Here is a 19,751-nt window from a genome sequence, read left to right on the forward strand (position 1 = left end):
CGTTAATGTGTATTCTGTCGATACAATACCTCCTGCTATATTTAAATTCCAAGATGTGCTCTGTATGAGGGGGGAAGAGATGAGAAGAATACTTCAAACCACTGAGTGCTGACAGCTACTTTGACCCAATATCTCATCTCATCTTCTACTACCGCTTCACTGGGGTCGCAGGGGTCGCTGGAGCCTATTGTCGGGTGAGAGGCAGGGTACACTCTGGACTGGTCACCAGTCTATCACAGGGCTAACAGACAAACAACCATTCACACTCACACTCACACCTAGGGTCAATTTAGGGTCACCAATTAGCCTAACAATCATGTCTTTGGAGGTGGAAGGAAACTGGAGTATCTGGAGAAAACCCACGCAGACACGGAGCTGCATTAGAACCTGGATCTTCTCTCTGGGAGGCATCGGTGCTAAAACTAATTTTAAGATGCATTTCTCTCACATGTGCCTTTCTGTAGCCTTCAATACTTTGACACTTAAAATCACATCTTAAACAATCACAAATAGCTACTGTAAATAAGTGTAATAGTATCATAGCATCATAGTAAGTCTAATGAAGCAAAAAGATAAAACATTTGAAGTTGAACGCCTGACATGAGATTTCTATCAAAGTAGCCTTTTTACTCTGAGCGCTCAAATGAGCTCAAGACCAGATGTTATTATTTGGTTGTGTTTGGCGACACAGTCCGGTTCATAAAAGCAGAGGTGCAGGGTTCAAATTGCCGCTGAACTGTGAAGTGTACATTCGTAACCATGAGCTGACGTCCGCCTTCAAAATAAAAGACGCTACGATAGTGCCGGATATGACTTATTGCTGTTACGTTTCTTCATTGTACTTTTAGTGGCTTTCTCTTTCATTGTTATTTATTTGTGTAAAAAAAGATAGTAATTTGCATGCAGTCTTTGACGATAGCTCAAAGCGTCAGTTTTTATTGTGGAAATACACACCGGAATTTACCCTTTTTATGTTATTGCTTACTTGATGCGGGTCTTATATCCATCTGGAGAGGGCGCCGCATCCCGTCCTGCTGGAGTCTGGAGTCTCAGGAAGGCGCCACGTTTGGACTCAGCGGGGGATACTGAACCGGCAACATGTCCTGTTTCCACATCAGAGGGATTTTTCTTACCTTGAGTTTGGCCTCAGCTGTGAGTAATTTACTTTAACTGCTGTTATACAGAAAAAATACAATTATTAATGATAACATGAAATATCATGCCAGAGACGACCTTCTAATTATAATTCCTCAGAGATAAAACTAATACAAATATGGCTAAATCGGTGAGAAATCAACTCAAATTTACTATTGTGCATTCCAGGTCACATTAAAATCTATTAAACGTCGCACTTTTGACATTGCTCTGATTAAAACAAGACTAACGGACCTGTCTGCAGGCACCTGTTTGGTTCATCGCACAGGTCCAAAGTCATTCTCTTGACACCTATTCACTTTAATCCATGCACTCAATGACTGTGTGCTGTTGATAGGTCGTTTTAACGTATGCACCCGGTATAGATTGTCGCTATTACTATGTGTGGCCATGTGTGGGCAAAGATTTTACGTGTCTATGAATAATGGGACAGCCTGTGTGCTTTTAAAAAGACGAGATCTGGATGTGTATGATCTGTTGCTGTGAGTAAACGGGACGTTAAGTATAACATGTACCGCATGTGGCTATGTCTGGTAAAAACAAGTCATCTGAAAGAGTCAGTCTTGTACTCTTGGAATATTCCGTCATTATTCGTTATTTTCTTTCCCTTTTGAAGATTGATCCCTGGGTCAGTTGTGAATTTGAAAATGAATTGGTTGTACAAAGCCTTAGTCACAGTGCACTGCTCCACTCGCTTCATTCTTACTTGGTACTTTGTCATTTCCATGTTGGAAATGGATTTGTCCGTGTGTGCATGTGTGCAAAGCTTATGGCATTTGGTGATGCTATTACATTTATTTCATTTAAATCAATTCATCTTTTTCATTAGTCTCATTTCTCTGTCACACGCACGGTACGCACACGTTTAATTGTAATCAGTAAACTGAAAAGAACTGGATGTATATTATCTGCCACCTTGTTAACCATCTACTGTATCTATAATATACATTTAGTTTTGTCCAATCAGCTGTGAACAAGCATGATTGGAAACAAACCACACACCTGTGAGCGCACTGATATGCTTAGACTCGCCACAGCAATTTTTTTTTCTTTTTTTTTCTATCAACAGCTTCGTGGGTCTGTTATTACACGGCCACCTCACTAATTTCCATAACAGATTAAAAAATGAGAGGCAGGCAAACGGGCGTTATGATGACCAGAGTGCCAGAGAGAGAGATTGGGAACAGCGCAACACACTCATCACCCTGTACCTCTTCATTCTGTCACCACTCGGGACCGCCGAGAATTCTAATGAACTACCCTCCAAACACACACCCAGGTTTTAAAAGAAAACACAAAAACAGCAATCAAGACCAGCGCTATAGCAGGTCCTAGTCTACTGAAGTTCTTCCCCACAGCCTGTGAGTTATGTCCATTGGGGCTGTCTTTATCAAGACAAAAAGGAAACTGAATGAACTCCACAAATCTCCACAAAAATAGAGCTGCTCAACCATATGTTCATATTCTCAAAGAGGAGGCAGCATATGATCGGAAAGTTGAGGTGCCCATTCACCACTGGAAATAAATCTTTGTGTTTGGCATCATGTACCTATGGTTCATGGTTACATCTATTATTATAACTTAATTAGATCAATTCCCAGCAAGAACGCAGTAGCAAGAAATCAGCCATAGCATGGTACAGTTTGCGTAGCCGGTGACTGCACCAAAACCTAAAAAATATAAATATAAGAAATAAAAATACAAAGCATGTTTACTATATGTTCAGTACCATGCAGCAACTGACAAACAAAACCAAGGTGAAAGAAACACTCCACTTGCTCTAATGGCCACTTGAGGCTAGCTCCAAAAAACTGATCTCGAGGCTTAAATGCTCAGCTTTACAGTATACGTTAACATGTTTACATGTTTACAGTACAAAACATTCGTTGGTCTCTATAGATGATGTCCCCATATAACTATTCAGAGGGTCATTCTTAGATATAACACGTCCGCTTAAGTTGTTTTTAGACTTAGATTTATGATTACAGGTTATGGGCCTCTTTTTGGATTAAGTGACCCATAGTTAGGAGAGTCAGCCAAGATGGTCTTTTGTCAGTTTGAGGAAAGACTGGACCCTCCAGTGACTTGCAATTGTCTCCCCAGGTGCACAGTGGTATGACACAATGCTAACTGGTTAGCATGATAACTTCCCTGCAGCACAATGCATTGGCGTCTTCGTCAAAACTTCACACTACTATTCTTCTGTTGATAATTCAGGTAATTTTTGAATATTTTAAAATAAAATTATTATATTGGATGAAATGTTGGGTAATATCCCCATTAAATTTATGAGTTACCTCAGAAGATTGCTATCCCTCTGACATTTTACACTGTACACTAAAATTAAGCTATTGTTATATCCAGTAGTCATTTAGCTTAGCCAAACGTACAGAATTAAAAACAGTTTAACTGCTTGCACAAAAACAATTGTGGCTTGGCCACCCACAACTCTTTATTACCTCTCAGTAAAGAAGCCAAGAAAAAAACTGGTGGATGTAGCCAGGCTAACTACCCACAACTCTTTATGCTGAGGGGAGCCAACTGTGTCCTGGCTTGGGATTCATTCACATCTACCTCTCAGTAAGAAAGCAAATAAACCCATTTCCAAAAATGTCAAGCTATTTCTTTCTGTATATGTAATCTGTGCTGGCCGTGTTTGTGCTTTCTCTCTGATTGAATGAACATGTTTTATATCTTTGCACTGTGCCAGAGTGCTGCGGCAGCAGCGTAAAAGTGCACCTCTCTCCCAGTTGAAAATAGAAGGCAACATCTGCAAAGTGAGCCCAATCCTATGGCCCCTTTTTTGGGGTGGTTAGTGGATAATGGGCTTCACCTCTCTGGGAACATTTTCACAGCAGACTGTGAGCTAAGCTGGCACTGTGAAGGGGCCTTTGGCTTAGCATTTAGTTTCATGGTTTTATCCAGACTTACCTTGTGCAGCTTGAGCACGTCATGCTAGTCTTGACTCTCACTTTATTCCTCACCCCCTGCCATTCAAAGTGGGTCTTGCTGACTCTAATTTGTGCGTTGTTTTTATGTAAAATGTCATGACAATACCTACCTGCATTAATAGAACCCATCATCCACAGTGTGCCATTTAGCCCTTTATCCACAATATGTAGTTAAGGTTATTTATGTAACATACTAGCGAGTTTTCCATAAGATGTAAGATCAAACCTTTTGTGCCTGTGACTGTAAAGCAATTTGAGTACCCATAGGTAGAAATTATATAAAATCAAGACCATTTACCAGCCATCATTTCTCAGAGAACAACATAACACTGTCCCACCTTGTAGTAAAAGACTCCACCAACTCTTATTGTCTGAATTTAATGTCTTTGCTGCATGCAGGCAAAGTAAACCATTTTTCATGATGTTCCTTGCCTGCCTTTGAACAGGAGGAGTAGTAATTGCTGGGTAAATTGCACGATAACGCCTCTCATTATGTTATTAGCATTGCATTAGGAACAAAGAGCACTGGCAGGGATTTGCTCAGGTTGGTTCCAACATTTCCTCACGGTTCCTCACTGATGGAGGGAGACATAGTGCTGAGAGTTTGCATATTTGTTCCCACCTACTTAGAGAAAATGAGGGGGGAACTTTTCTTTCTGTCCAACAACTGCCAAGAGGATTGTGTTCAGTTCCCACTAGTGTGTTTTTCTGTAGCTCCTAAAGTGGTTTGTTGTTCTGTGCACTCACCAAAGCTTTGGCTTTCTCTAAGAAAGCCATTATCTGGGCATACGAGATGGTGAATTAGGCACAAAATGAGGAGAAATGTGAGGTTAACTGTGAGAGTCGAAGAGATAGAAATGAAGATTTTTGGTCCAAACCAATTCATGGCTATTTTAAAATACACTAATCAGCCACAACATTAAAGCCATTACCAGGACAAGTACATAGCGTTGACCATCTTGTGGCAATAGTGTTCTGCTGTGAAATGTTTGGACCTAGCATTCATGTTAATGTTGCTCAGACCAGACCACCTAGACCAGACCAAACCAGACATTATTCTGTGTCCTTGAAATGCTCTGACTTTGCTTTTGATCAGAATCTCTAAGGCAGGCAGTTTCCTGTAAAAGGAAACTCATTAGACATTTTCTGTAAATGTTTATTAGTGTGTTCAAAGAAATGTGTTTGATTCAGTTTTTATCATTTTTATTTTATTTATAGTAACACGCGTAAATCTCCCATATGATTTTTACATTCACGATTAAAATAACTTGTCGTTTGACATTAAGATTGATCTTTGGGGCTTGTCAACCCCAAGGGGAAAGTCAAGCTAAACTTCAATATGTTTGTGTTTTTTCTTAAATTTTAGTGGAAACGTTGATAGCACACAACCCACTACTTCGTCCTATTGAATGACACTCAAAAAGCTGATCACTGGAAAAAACACATGGTCCTCCGGGGGAAAGCATTTTGTCCCACATGACACAATCTTCAGAAGTGAAATCACTCGGGAATTGTCTTTCTGAAGCTTGGTGTTGTAAAGAGTTTGACAGCAGCTTGTCACAGAGCCACATATTTACCCCTCTGGTCCTTTAAAATGAGACGGAAATGAGCTCAAAGGTAGACCGAAGTCTTAGCAATATGCTTAGCAGCGCCACAGATGACTTTATTAAGACCATGTCTGCCACCTCTAGTATTGACCTGTATGTTTAATTGGATGTGCAACTTTTTAAAGCCTAAAGAAGTGACTTGAATAGCAGACATTCATAATGGGAAAGACCAACGTGCAGAACTTTGAGCAATTTTAGAAATGACAAGGCGTCATGCTGGGTCCTGTTACTTACTTATTTTTCTAGTTTGTCATGTTCTTTCCAGCTTGCACTTCTCTCAGAATCACACACTGGGCAAATGCTGCACAGAATGGCTCGGTGAACAACATTATATTATATTATTGTGTTTCCTTCCAAATTAGTCAAATTCGTAATGAGACTGTGTACATAGGCTGTGATGGGTTGACCAAATTATACTGGCAAATTAAAAAGGACCTGATGAAATATAGCTGCAGCAACCGTGTGGAAGACATTTCATCAGAAAACACACTGTTGTGGTGTCTCGTCACAGCTAATAACACAAGACCAAGCCTGCTGCTCTGACCTTTAGATTGACCACTTGAGTTCACCAACAGCATAAAATAAGAAAACCCTTGGTATAGCCAATCCAGAATAAACCACTCACCGCCAATCGTGTTGATGAGTACACAGATTGAACCTGCTACAGAATATTAGGGGGAACATATAATTCAGATCATTCTCTGGCATATACTTTATGAATGGTGTAAGTATAAAGTGTACATATGACTGTAACATCAAGCTGACTGAAGAGCTAACAGTAGACTACATAACAGTGGTGGATGCTTTGGACTCCGGCCGATCTTTGACCCCTTTCTTCTGCATGCCTGTCATCTGGAACCCCCTCAGCGCAATGGACATGACACATTCGCCACACAAACAACAACCTTCATATCCATACTGGTCATGTTCCTTCAGACTGAGATCAGGCCTCTTTCTTCTCAACAGCAGACTCTTATATTAGACTCAAAAACATACTTTGTCCTGTGCTGCATAATTAAAGTAAACCAGTCACAAATGTGTGAAAAGGTTTATACATTTTCACAGAAGCTGAATGACGATATGACTTCTCATAGTTTCATGTACATACATAAATTATATACAGCAGCACAGTGTTACAACAAATGCACACACACACACACACACACACACACACACACACACACACACACACACACACACACACACACATGTATGTTGGTCGTTTCCGGATTCATGATGCTCCAGCTCTCCTTTGCTGATGTTTCCTCCACCCATCCATCATCAGCCCTTTACCTTTACATCACAAAAAGGTTGCCCTTATTTGTTTCAGTCACAAATAAATGTCAGCACAAAGTCAAATGCAAATCCAGTTATTCTGTTTTCATCTGACATCAGGAAATGGAGGGGCAACCAGGGGCAGACAAATGGAACGCAGAGATGTTGGAGGCCAAAATAACCATTACTATTCTACAGGGACAAACACATTTAATGAATTCTTATGATTTTCCCATTCTGTGCACTATAGTGAAAGAGTTTATTTTAAATCGGTGCGCTTTGCACTAAAGTTACTGTTGTGATGCAAAAGTAAGTGAGCCACTGCCCTTTAAAAACAGATCTTTTCAGGTCTTTAATTAAAGGCAGAGTGATCATCCTACACTGCTTGTATATCTCCATATATGTCTAATACAACACCGCCTCTGTCTTCCCTCTGCTATTTCTCATTGCCTTGTTTTCTGCCTCCAGGCTTTGTCGAGTCTGCACCCGGAATGTGAATACATATTTCAGCTGGAGAAAGAGGAGCGTCACTGCCTTCAGTATATCGCAGAGCAGGGAAACAAAAGCACAGAAGGTGCGCTTGCAGTTTTCTAAATCAGCTATCCTGTTCTCAGTGCGACCACAGCAGCTCATAGAAATTCGAGGGTGGTTGTGTTTGCACTGTGAAATATAGTGCAAATGTTCACATTAAGTACACAAGGCTAAGCTGGAATAAATGTCTCACAGGGCATCATCAGCAGCTGGGTAAGATTCTTGACGGTAACCAAACCAAATTCACTGGGCAATCTGTCATTGTGATTTATCTGTAGACAAGATCATTAAGGATTGTTACAATCCACAGAGATTTATGTTTACAATCTATCTCAACATAAAGGTCTTGGGTGGGGGGCTCCTGTGCTTCGTCATTTCTGTCCCATTACAATGTCTGGTTTAAGAATGCATTGCTCGCGTTATACGCCGACTTCATTTCTCCGTAGCTATATTCCAACTCCGTATTTCAGATGTGCACGTTCGATTGACGATTTATCCCTTTCTGTCTGATTCACTGCTTTGATACGTGATTATTTTCAACCTCCTCTCTGCCTCTAAACCACTTCTGGATAGGTTGTCGGCCATTCTGGGATGCAGTCGCCTGTTGGCCTCAAGCAGCCACAGGGGAAACTGTTCAGAGAGCTTGTCCTGCAGTCTTCTCCCTCTTCAAAAACAACACAGGTGAATTTAAGCATGCACTTTGACAGTTATTAAGCTAAATGAATATTTTACTAAAATCAAAGTGTGTTTCTGATCTGGATGAGTTCAGTTTTAGTCATTAATTTGATAATCTGGGTATATTCTCACTTGGACTCGACTCATAGCGCACAGACTTACCAGATTGTAACGGGAGACTGGAATCCAATTAACATTTTCCTAACAAATAAATTTGTGGGTTCGAGGGCATAGATAGATGTTCACACATATCAGTGTTTTGAACTTTGTGAGGCTGTGGGCTAAATGCCATGTCATACCGGATGGCTGGTCAGGATGGGATGTCTTGTAGGAATCATCTGACAAAGATGGACATGTGAAAATTGAAAATGAAATTTGCACGATCCTTATTAAATTCAGGTGTAATAGTTTAAAGTAGTGTACATGATTAAACCAGTAGAAAAACATAAATATAGAGCACTGAGTGCGCTCATTTACTAAATACACGTTCCTTTTGAAGTACACAAAAGGTATTACTTTATATCTCAATATATCTTCAACATTATGGACAATTGTTTAGTCTAATTTAGTCCATTTTTTTCTTTCTTTTTGTTGTGCTAATAATATCATTTGGAGCTAAAGCCAAGATTCATCTGATTATGTCATTCGTTTTGCTTTGAGGCCTAGATGTGAGGTCAGGGCTGGAAAATGATATCACTACAAAACTATCTGACAATCCCTAAAATAGTCATTGAGACATTTCCAGTGAGTGTCGGAAAATGACACACATTTTTAATCTTGAAATTTCTCTTCTCTAATAGCGGCGTTGACTTATTCATCTGACCTTTCCCTTCAGGGTCGGTGAGCCGAAACTGCACCGGTGGAGGCTGGTCCAGGCCCTTCCCACCGTACCATATTGCCTGCAACGTGGACGATGATCTTCCTGAGGTGAGAGTCATGGGAGAGGAGGAGAGGAAGCAGAATGAACAAGGAGACGGCCAAAAGAAAAGAGGAAAAGAAGAACCAAAACAGCAGAAATCCACACTATATTAGAAAAGAAATTGTGCCACACTTCATGGGAGTCCTTGTTAAATATGTCACTCTCTGAGGTGACAGTTCTGCTCTACCTTTTTTTTTCTTTATGCTATGTTATGCATGTAGGCCTACTGGTTAGCTAAAAGCAAACCTATACAGGCAGTAAGTATATTTAATGTCACCTGCTGAGTAATAACTGAAATTATCTTCCTTCACACAGAAAAAATGGTACTGAAGTTTCTGAAGGATACTGCAGTCGTTGCTCCCTAGAGCATCTTTTATAGTGATCTTAGCTTTTGTATGTACTTCTTTCAGTTGGTGCACTCATCTACTTCAACCGGGCTTCCTGCCATCAGTAACTCAAAATATGGAAAGAGCTTTGTTATGGTTGCTCTATAGTCATGTTTTCAGTGCACTTGAGTCTCAAGCTTGCCTGTAATTTGGTCTCTTTTTGAGGCATGATATTAATTTTGAAGGCTGACAGTATTTTGCTTTGATATTTGCATGTAATGTTGTTTCATTCAGAATCTTCTTTCTCAACCTGCTTTCAGACAGAGGAGTCATACTTTGCCACAGTGAAGCTGATATACACCATCGGCTACAGCATCTCTCTGGTGGTGCTGGCTGTTGCTGTGTTCATCCTTTTGTTCTTCAGGTATGAAAAGGTTACATGAGACAACTTTTCCACCAGCCAAGTCCCCGGAGCGACAAATTCATTTTCATTTCAGACTTTAATAAGGACTCGACTCACCACAGGTCCACAGGATCGTACAAAAATATTGATGTGCTGCAAACAAAAGATGATTCCAAGGCTCTCGCAGTCTTGAGCGTCCATGCATTGCACACATAGAAAAGACATGTTAGTGCCTCCTTTGAAATGTGTGTCCACTGGTTATATTAGATTTCACTGATTAGTTGGTTGGTTCACTGTATTAAAGCAAGCATGAGGAGGTAGAAACTCAAAAGTTATTTATTGATGTTTTCTTTTTTATCCTTCCAGTTGGTCGGCAGTTTAACAATCTGTGTATTTTTGTCAACAGGAGGCTGCGTTGCGCCAGGAACTTCATTCACATCCAGCTCTTTGTTACGTTCATCCTGAAGGCTGTGGCAGTGTTCATAAAGGATGCTACTCTGTTCTCGGGCGACGACACCAACCACTGCACCCTTTCCACAGTAAGACGATGGCCCTCAGGACGAGAGGTTCTCGGGTCGTATTATGAAATTCCTCAGGGCAGATTTATTTATGCATGCTCACATGTTGCTTATGCGTCTCCTCTCTCATGCTAATCCCTCCTTATAGCTCACACACGTCCTTCTTCTCCTTCCTGTTTTCTTTCTCTGTCTAGTTTGCCTGTAAGGCCTCTGTGGTTTTCTGTCACTACTGTGTAATGGCCAATTTTTTTTGGCTCCTGATGGAGGCGCTCTACCTCAATTCCCTGCTGCTCTCCTCTTTCTATCACAGATGCCTCTGGGGCTTCAGCCTGCTGGGATGGGGTGAGAACCTTGCGTTTATAGAGCTAGGGATCTTAAAGATTTTAAATTCTGTATGTGTCATGTGTTTTAGCATAGCATGATAAACAACCTTAAAAGGATAAATTAAATTAGAGAAAAAGTAACCATTAATAAGAGTAAATCAAAAATCAATAGACTGATACAAATTGGCTAAAACGTTTTGTGAGTGGACTCAAATCTGATTGTTGAATTTTTTTCCAATAAACATGTCAAATTAACTGGTTTGTCATTTGACAAATTGAGGATTTCTGCCTCCTCAGTGAAGCTTAAAAGCTTGACTTTTGTATCGTTACTTTTCTGCAGTTATTCGATAATAAATCAGAAATGTTGTCTGCATAGTGCAAGAGAACATTTTTTTTTCTTTATTTTTGAAATAAATAACAGCTAACCTCATCAGTATTGTGGCATGAAGCCTAAGATAACACTCTGAGGACAAACCTGCTGGGCCATACCGTGTAGTTTTAACAGTGGAGGATACGTCACCATCCAAAATGAAATGGAAGATGAGACATTTTCACAGTTTAATTGAAACATATTTAGCAAACCACTTGAAAGCGTTTTCTTCATTCGAGGCTTATTATACATTAGTTCTGACTTCACAGGAGCCATCGGCGCCAACATCTCCAGCTTATTATGTTAAAAGCTTAAATCTCTCATGGCTCAGTGGCATCCATGGCAAACAAACCAAATTACAGTTTACCTCCCTGTGGCAGTCACGTACTTCATTACGTTTGTGGGTTGACATTTTGCAAAAACACGTTCAAGTTGATTTCTCGAGGTCTTGGAGTGTGGATATAAATGAAAGCGGTAGCAGAAACTCGCTGCCAGTTTGCTCGCCAAGCACAATGAATGAGTTTGTGTGGGGCAAGAAATTGATCAGAAGCTGTCAGTGCTAAAATGATACATTTACTTTTAGTTGCACATAGTTCAGATATTAGAAAAGTTCATATTCAGCCAACAGGTTCACACATTAACTGTCTAATTATGATTCAGCCGCGTCAGCTTCCGTCCCAATACCCCGCTGTAAAATATTCCATCGCATGTACAAATCCTACATTTAATTATGTGGATAAGTAAATGTCTAAGGATAACCAGCAAAATGAAATGAAACTAGAAGAAGGACTGATTTTACAATAAAACTGGTCTGGTCCCTGTTTTACTGTTATATATTATGTTTTTGCTTAAATATTACTGCTACACTAATATGCATGTTGCATTTTACTGCAGATGTTTAAGGTTGAGCTAAGTTAACTGCTTTATCGTCTACGGTAGTTAAGTGTTCAGCAGAGCATCATTATATTTTATAAGGTCCTCATATGTTTGTAATCTCATTGTCATGTGAACTATGTATCTCTAGTCAACAGACCTTCATCAACCTTTCACACTGCTTTAACCACTATTTTTGTAAATTTGTTCATAATGATAATTCCGTACATATTTCGCTTAAAATTTCTAATTTAATTTATAAGATGATTCTTATATTTTATTTTTATTACATTTTAATCTTATTTTGTTTTTTCTTGTAGTTTGCAAGAGTGTTTTTTATGTGCAACTAAGTTACTGTGACCGAGCAATTTCCCCTTGAGGATCAAGTCTAATGTCCAAATTTCACTAGCCATGCTTTTCGCTGAACAGGAAGAATGTGAACCAGTTTTCAGGCAAATTGTGGAGTCAAACGTAAATGTTTTGTCTCTGAGATGCAGTGGATTAGAAATATGAAGTTATATACGATGGGGGCTCAAACTCAAGTTTGCTTTCACTTTGTACAGCTCTTCAGTAAATGTGCTTTCCTGCAGTCCACCAAACCTCAGACTCCTTGCATCTTCCTGGCATTAATTCTGTTTGTCTTTGTTTCTGCAGGTGTGCCTGTGTTCTTCATCATCCTGTGGATCGGATCCAGGATGTATTTTGAAGACACAGAGTTTGTATAAGCTTCTGTTTCACTACCAACATCAGACCATTGTGTCTCTCATACAGCTGTTAAAAGCTACTAAAGTATGTTGTGACATTAAGTGATATGTAGTTTAAGAATTCAGTAGCTAATTTAGTAATGTAAGAATGTAGCAAATCTAGATTCACATTTTCCTCAAAGCTTCATGGACACACAAAACTTTGAGAGCTCTTGACTCAACTGTGTGTGGGTTTTTTTCTCAGTATAAGAGCGCCACAAATTACAGCCTCCAAAATGATTAGACAGTTAAATTACCACTTATCTTACATTGTTTTAACAAAAACCTAACATTAACAGTCATGAAGGGGATTCAGTTATATTAGAAAGCACTCATTTTCACTGATGCACCTAATGAACTGCTGGTGAGTGGAAAGACGCCGTACTTTGAGGGAAATGTGAACGTAGAACTTCCTGAATTGCATTTAAAAATCGCCCTCACTTGTAATCACTGCTATTTTTAGTTGTCAGAAGGTTATTTTATTCTACAGTCAGTGATTGTATGCAGTGCTGAAGGAGAGCTTCATTTCAAAATGTCCTCTTATACAGATGTTGGGACATCAACGAGGACTCACCCTACTGGTGGATCATCAAGGGCCCGATTGTTGTCTCTATAGCGGTAAATTCTTCCATTGTGCTGAAACAAACAAAATGATGAAATCATAATCATGTATGTAGAATATTACAGATTGTTATGCAGATTTTTGGTTCACCTTCTGGTCCCAGAGAAAGGACTGGAAATGACTTATTTTATATCATCAGAGCAGAGCGCCCTTGTACCAGTCCAAGACTATTACACACTCAGCTGCCTATATTGTTCTCAGGACAGTCAATAATCATGCTGTTGTAAGCATCACTTGTCAAGTTTTTTTTTTCTTGATTCTTCATTGTCTCTCTTTTTCTATCAACAGTTCAATTTTATGCTCTTCATGAATATCATCAGAATCCTGATACAGAAGCTCAATCCTCGTCTGATCCAGTTCAATAACTCCTCTCAGTACAGGTAATACTTAGACTGCAGACAGACTAGACTAGATATTGTTATCTGAGCAATCCTTTATTCGTCTGGCTTAAAGAATATAAAGTTCATTTTGGAAATGGCAGATTGTAAGCTTCGTTTTGGTCCGACATTCTCCTCTGTTAAAAATTTAGCTCTCATCTTTTCCAGACGCAATGTTGGATGTTCATGTTATATCTGTGTGACTTGTTTATCTCAATCAGTTAATGCTCAGTTTTGCTCAGATGGACACATTTTCAAATATTTTGTCACCCCTTTATTCTTTTTTCACTGCCATGACCTGACACTTTGAAGTGGGGAAAGATGCAGGGCTGTGCGTGTGTAAGAACTGCTGATACCAGCAGTGGCCTGCTGCTGTGAGCCATGCATAATTCATTCAGTCACCAACTAGTCAGTCTGGCCACGTCTATGGTTCCACTTACCAAGATGTTTATCAGAATATCTAATTAAAATAGGCTCACTAATTGTCTTGTGGTGTTCAAGCACCTCACATACGGTAAATTCTGATCTCATAAAAGACCTTCCAAAAGTAAGTAAAGTGATGCTTGACTTAATGGCACTCAGCTAGGTGAATATGTGAATATGTTACAACACATAAAAACATCACACCTGCAATTAACACTTTAATCCTCTTATTCTCAATCAAATACCTTCTACTACCTTGCCTTTCATAAATCCAAGCTGCTTTCAGCCTGACACCCACACACAGGTATCCCATGATTGACATTTCTGCATGCGTGATGCTAAGAGGAGCAGCATTCAGATGAGACATGCACTAACTGACTCCCTCAGGTGGCTTCACCTCTTGAACCTGATTTATTTGCTCCTGTGCAACAGACGCCTGACTAAGTCCACCCTCCTCCTCATCCCTTTGTTTGGCACTCACTACATGTTCTTCAATTTTCTGCCCGACTACTTCAACTTGAACCTGCGCCTCTGTATCGAGCTCTGCATGGGATCCTTCCAGGTAAACTGTAAAAGCACAAAGCATTGGGACAGCATTGTGTTACACGTGGTGGTAATCTGCTAAGTGTCTAATAAACCCCCATGTGAGTTCTGTTGTCTGTCTACACGTGTAGTAGGGGATCCTATTTTCTATAATTTATTTTCTAGTTTCCAGAGATGTCAATTAGCTAATGAATACTTCTGTGCTTTCTGAACTTTTATTCACATTCCATACAATAATGAATCATTGTTACTGTGACATAAAGATGTGCAATATGTGCAAAAGACAACAGTCACAGTTGACAACCATTGCAATTGACAACCGTCAAACCGTCAGCCGCCCCTAGATTCATTGGTAAGTTTGGCTAGCTACCACAATGGCTGAGGAATGAGACACGAGTGAAAAAATTGTGGGCACGCTTATATTAATTGAAAGTGATATTGTCACTGCTGCACTGAGAAATGCTTACACAGATTTTCCCCCCATTTTGGTTAGGGTTAGGGTGCATGCTAACACTAGCACTGCAGCTAGCTAGCTAGCTAGCTAGCAGCTGGACACAAGCTGTTTTTCTTTATCCTCCAGATATGCAACCACAGAAGTCAAATTACTTCATGCTCAACACACCACATGCTAGTTTAGTAGTGTGGTTGCCCCTTTCTGCTGAAAGCATTATTATATAAAGTGTTTAGCAAGTATAAAGCTCAGTTTTTTTCTTTTAATGTTACCACATGCACCTAGTTCTTAATACCATAAATACAAGGATATCATATGATGCACTTTTAATTAATCTGAATGGTGCTCTAAAGCAAACATAGCTTCAACAGATCCGTTCATAAAAGGGGTGTAACTAAGACCAATGTTATTCCTGTGGATTATACAGGAGTGAATCAGTGAATTATTAAAATATAACTACAAGCCATCCATTCCACTCTAGTTTGCTTCTTGTGTGCGTGAATCATATTGTCATTCTTCAACCTATCAGGTTTCATTTATGTCTGACATTTAAACTACCTTCACATGAGCAACCTTTTAATGTTGCATCCTAAATGTTGCTGATTACAACCCTTCTGTTTTACAGGGCCTTCTTGTAGCAGTCCTCTATTGCTTCCTCAATCAAGAGGTTAGTACATGCCACAGCATTTACTGTAAATGATTCAGCAGATCACACAGAGTAGTTGGGCCTCAAAAGGCAGAATCGTTTCCCACTTTGTTCCCCGTCATTGCATAAGGGAAGGACCCAGACCACTTATGTAACTGGCGGGATTAACGTGAGGCCAACCTCTGACAGTTTGAGGGCAGCACTAATCTGAGTTTAACAGCCTCTGCACAGTCATTCAGAATTCATGTTCATGTTCTCTGGGGGCATGTGGATCTTACCTGTATGAATCAGTTCATTTAATCACGTACATCCTTTTTAAATAAAAAAAGTTGTGATTCCAGGGAATACTTTTGATAATGCTTCAAATGTTTCAGTGAATATGTTATGTGAGGATGCTCAATAAAATGATTCTCAGCATGGAGAACAGTTTTTAAATGTTTTTTTTTAGGTTTCATTTATCATAATGGAACTATTGGTTTTTGTTTGGGTCCTGACTTGAAAGATTATGGAAAATATTTGCTATTTTGTGAGAGATGAGAAACCCGATACCACACTCATGTCACTCTGTCAGATTTACGGGTTTTGTTTGGAGACACTACCGGTGGCTTCCCTGTATTTGTTGGTCACTGGTTTATTGCGGTAGCCCAGGGTGCACCAGAGGCAAAACAAGCCATTTAGGGCCGTGACAAAAATGACAAAGGACATCAGATGGCTGCCTTTTGGCATATTTTGCGATGACAACCGTAAACCCCTTTAAACCTACCAATGTCCTACAGAGCTTTGACAACCCTCCACAAGCCCCCCTCTTGTCTTTCTTATGACAGATTTAGCTAGTTTGGACTCGGGGGGACAACTCGTCTATGTCTATGTCTTGATGTCTTGCCACTGGCTGTGGCCACATACATGGAAACATATGAAATGGATTTTCTTAAATGCATTTCTGCAAAAGGCAGCCAGTTAAATCGTTTAAAATAAATCATGTTTAATTGATCTAAAACAAAGCAACAGATGACACAGATTTCAACGTAGCCAGTATGAGTGTCATATTTTTTTGCTAACAGCCACTTGTGTATTTGTTTGTAAGGTTCAGAAAGAGGTCCACATGCAGTGGCTGAGGTGGCAGGAGAGGAGTTACGGGGTGGTGTCGCCTGCTGCAAAGGGCAGCCAGATGGACACGCCTTTTTAGTGGCCTGACATCTTCCCGCAGAGGCCGACCAAACATTCACAAAGGACCGCTTCTTCATCGCCTCTACATCGCATTGTACGACACAATACCACTGGCTGCGGACCGCGCATCAGTCCACGCTGTGTGACAGACTGCTTCATTGACTGCACTCCCTCAGCCAGAACGGAGGACCTGGAGTGAACTTTCCAAAGTAGAACAATGCTGAAATCCCTTGACATTTTACAGACACATCCAACAAGACAGCTCCTGCCAGTCTTCATATGCATTTCCCAAAGGGCACTGTGGTAACAAATTTAGAAAGATCACCTCTGAGATTTCCTCTGAGGCATGACAGGTCAAATTAAAGAATGATAATTTTGCTGAGCTGGAAGCTTAGCCTAACAATTACATAATGAGCAATTAGCAAGTGAAATGTTGCATACGATTTGTTTTCAACTGTCGTAACTTGAATTTCAAAGTGCTTACTGTGTAGATGCTTCAGTGAGACAGTATTCATTTTTAATCTGATTGCATTTGTCACAAGTTTCTTATTGTATTGTATCCTGTTGAACATGTGACACTGCAGCCAAACGACACACAAACAACTCACCACTCGACTCAATCAAATGACAATTTAGTTGCATTATTGCTAAGGACTTTCATATTCTTCATTGATATAACATTATGCATCATGACTGACCTCTGCTTTCATTGTTGTTACTGCTACATGGTTAGATATTGTAGATGCACTGTCTTTTTGTCTTTGCACTTTTCTTTCCTGTATCTATTTGGGGAAAACCTGCACACTCTCGAAACTCGATGGAATGAAAAAAATGCTATATTGCGTAGTGTAAAGGTTAAAGCCAATGTAGCGTGTTGTGTCGTGTCTTGCTGAGTGGACGCCAATGTGAAAGAAATTGTCGCATCTCCACTGCCAGCTGCTTTTCAGCACATGAATGGAACATAAGTCTTTGTCTTGATGATAATTCTTGATTATTTTAATGTTAGTGCACACTAATAACTGTACACTGCTTTCCTCTGAATAAGTTCTATGAAACATGAGACAAATGGTCATACAGTTTCAATAATGACAATGTGTTTTAGATCACTTTTTGAGGGAAATAACATGACACTCTCATAACGCCATGTTCATCAAGATACAGAAAACGGTGACGTTTATGCTACGTTAATTCTTTGCCTTCAACTGAATGTATAAACTGGTCACTGTTATACTATTGTTGTTTTATAGTCACTGCATCTGGTTGTCGACGCTTTATCTGTGCCTCTTTCTGTGATGTTCCAATGCCTTGTAAACCTTCGGGTTACAAGTTTAAACTACCATTTTTACTCAGCGCAAATAAAGATTGCATCAGCCGGCAGCTATAAAATAGTGAAACCGTGACAAAAGCTGAAGTCATGAAAGTCGGTGTGGCTACACGTAGTTTTAAAACAAGCAGAATTCGTTACAGATTTTTAGGCCGTTCATTACTTCAGTGCTAATTAAGTGATCCATTCAAAAAAATCTAGTTTGCTTCAGTAGAATCTGATTTTTGTGTTTAGGTTTATCTCTACAGTGTTGCAGTGATTGTTTCAATACACAGTTTAGATGAATAAAGGTAAATTTATTAATAGTCTTATGCTGTGTACATTATGTTTCCTGTTTAACTGCTTTATCATCTAGTGAGCTGTTACTGTCGAACAGTAACAAGCTGGTGGAGAGGAGAAGCAATTAGAAGATGGTTTCCAGCGGGAAACTATTAAAACCATGGCAACCCATTAGATCCTTCACCTCCAATATTTCCACTCCCTCCCTAAAGTTTGTAGTCTTCCTTTTTAAGTGTATAGATTAAAGAGATGTGGACAGAAGACAAACAATGTGAACAGGAGATGGGATCTTTATTCAACAGATGCTAACAATCAAGGCATCCTTGAACTAGAGCGACAATTAAATTAACCTTTATGTAATCAATCCCATGATCTAAGGAAATGTCTTTTGAGATGGAGACCTACCTGACACAGCAATATGAAAGTTGATGACATAACAAAATAAAAACCAGTAATTGATAAAAGAATTAAAAAAAAACCCACATAGTAAAAAAAAAAAAAAAAAAAAAAAAAAAAATAGACTACAGTGTGATAACAGATGCAGATTCTTCCATACTCATCATAAATTTTGCCATGTTCATCATATTCATCAGCTCTCTCTCTACATTAGGGCAGCCGTAGCATGTCTTGAGATCTGATAATGATTGCAAGATGAGCCCTGGGAAATAAATTTTCAAAGCTGTGACGGCAGCACAGAATGGCTCAGTCAAGTCTAATGAAATTCCCGCTCATCTGTGAGCGGTTTTAATTTAGCTTAAATTAAGCCCAACTGGGGGGGGCTTTTTGTGAAATTTACTCTCAAATTAGTCAAAGAAAGCTTCCACGCAAAGGCACAGATTTCACCTCCTGGTTTTGGAAAGTATTTCCAAATTAAACTACACTGCAGTTCCATACCAGTACATTCTCTCAGAATGTAATGTAATGACATCGTGGTTATCTTTAGAATTTAGACTTAGACTGAAGATAATGGATAATACAAGAAGTTACCATGTTGTTAAAGGTAAAACAAAACTTTTCTAATATTTCTGATAGCTCAGATAGTGTTTCTATTTATATTTTTACCATTGACATGGTTTCATCTCACCAAAAATGAATCATTAATTAAATTCTCCAAAACGCAAACCTGGTGTCTGTGTCTCCATTAATAATCATGCCATAAATAAAAGCCAATACTTTAATATTGATATAAATTCTAGTAAAGCCTTATTCGGCCTCTATGCCCTATGGCTCACCGTATCTCCTGATTGGTT

General features: G+C 39.5%; 1 protein-coding gene across 1 annotated transcript; it reads left to right on the top strand.

Moving 5' to 3' along the window:
• Positions 1–27: 27 nt before the first annotated feature.
• On the top strand, positions 28–19,623 carry ghrhrl (growth hormone releasing hormone receptor, like). The gene is made up of 13 exons (XM_047587477.1): positions 28–1,152; positions 7,457–7,562; positions 8,093–8,200; positions 9,030–9,121; positions 9,760–9,863; positions 10,249–10,381; positions 10,555–10,702; positions 12,581–12,641; positions 13,218–13,287; positions 13,580–13,671; positions 14,524–14,653; positions 15,711–15,752; positions 16,816–19,623. Exons 1-13 carry the CDS (start codon positions 1,099–1,101, stop codon positions 16,915–16,917), a joined length of 1,242 nt encoding a protein of 413 aa, XP_047443433.1. The 5' UTR covers positions 28–1,098; the 3' UTR covers positions 16,918–19,623.
• Positions 19,624–19,751: the final 128 nt, after the last annotated feature.

Source organism: Mugil cephalus, chromosome 6 (genome assembly GCF_022458985.1).
Source record: "Mugil cephalus isolate CIBA_MC_2020 chromosome 6, CIBA_Mcephalus_1.1, whole genome shotgun sequence".
Taxonomy (NCBI): domain Eukaryota; kingdom Metazoa; phylum Chordata; class Actinopteri; order Mugiliformes; family Mugilidae; genus Mugil; species Mugil cephalus.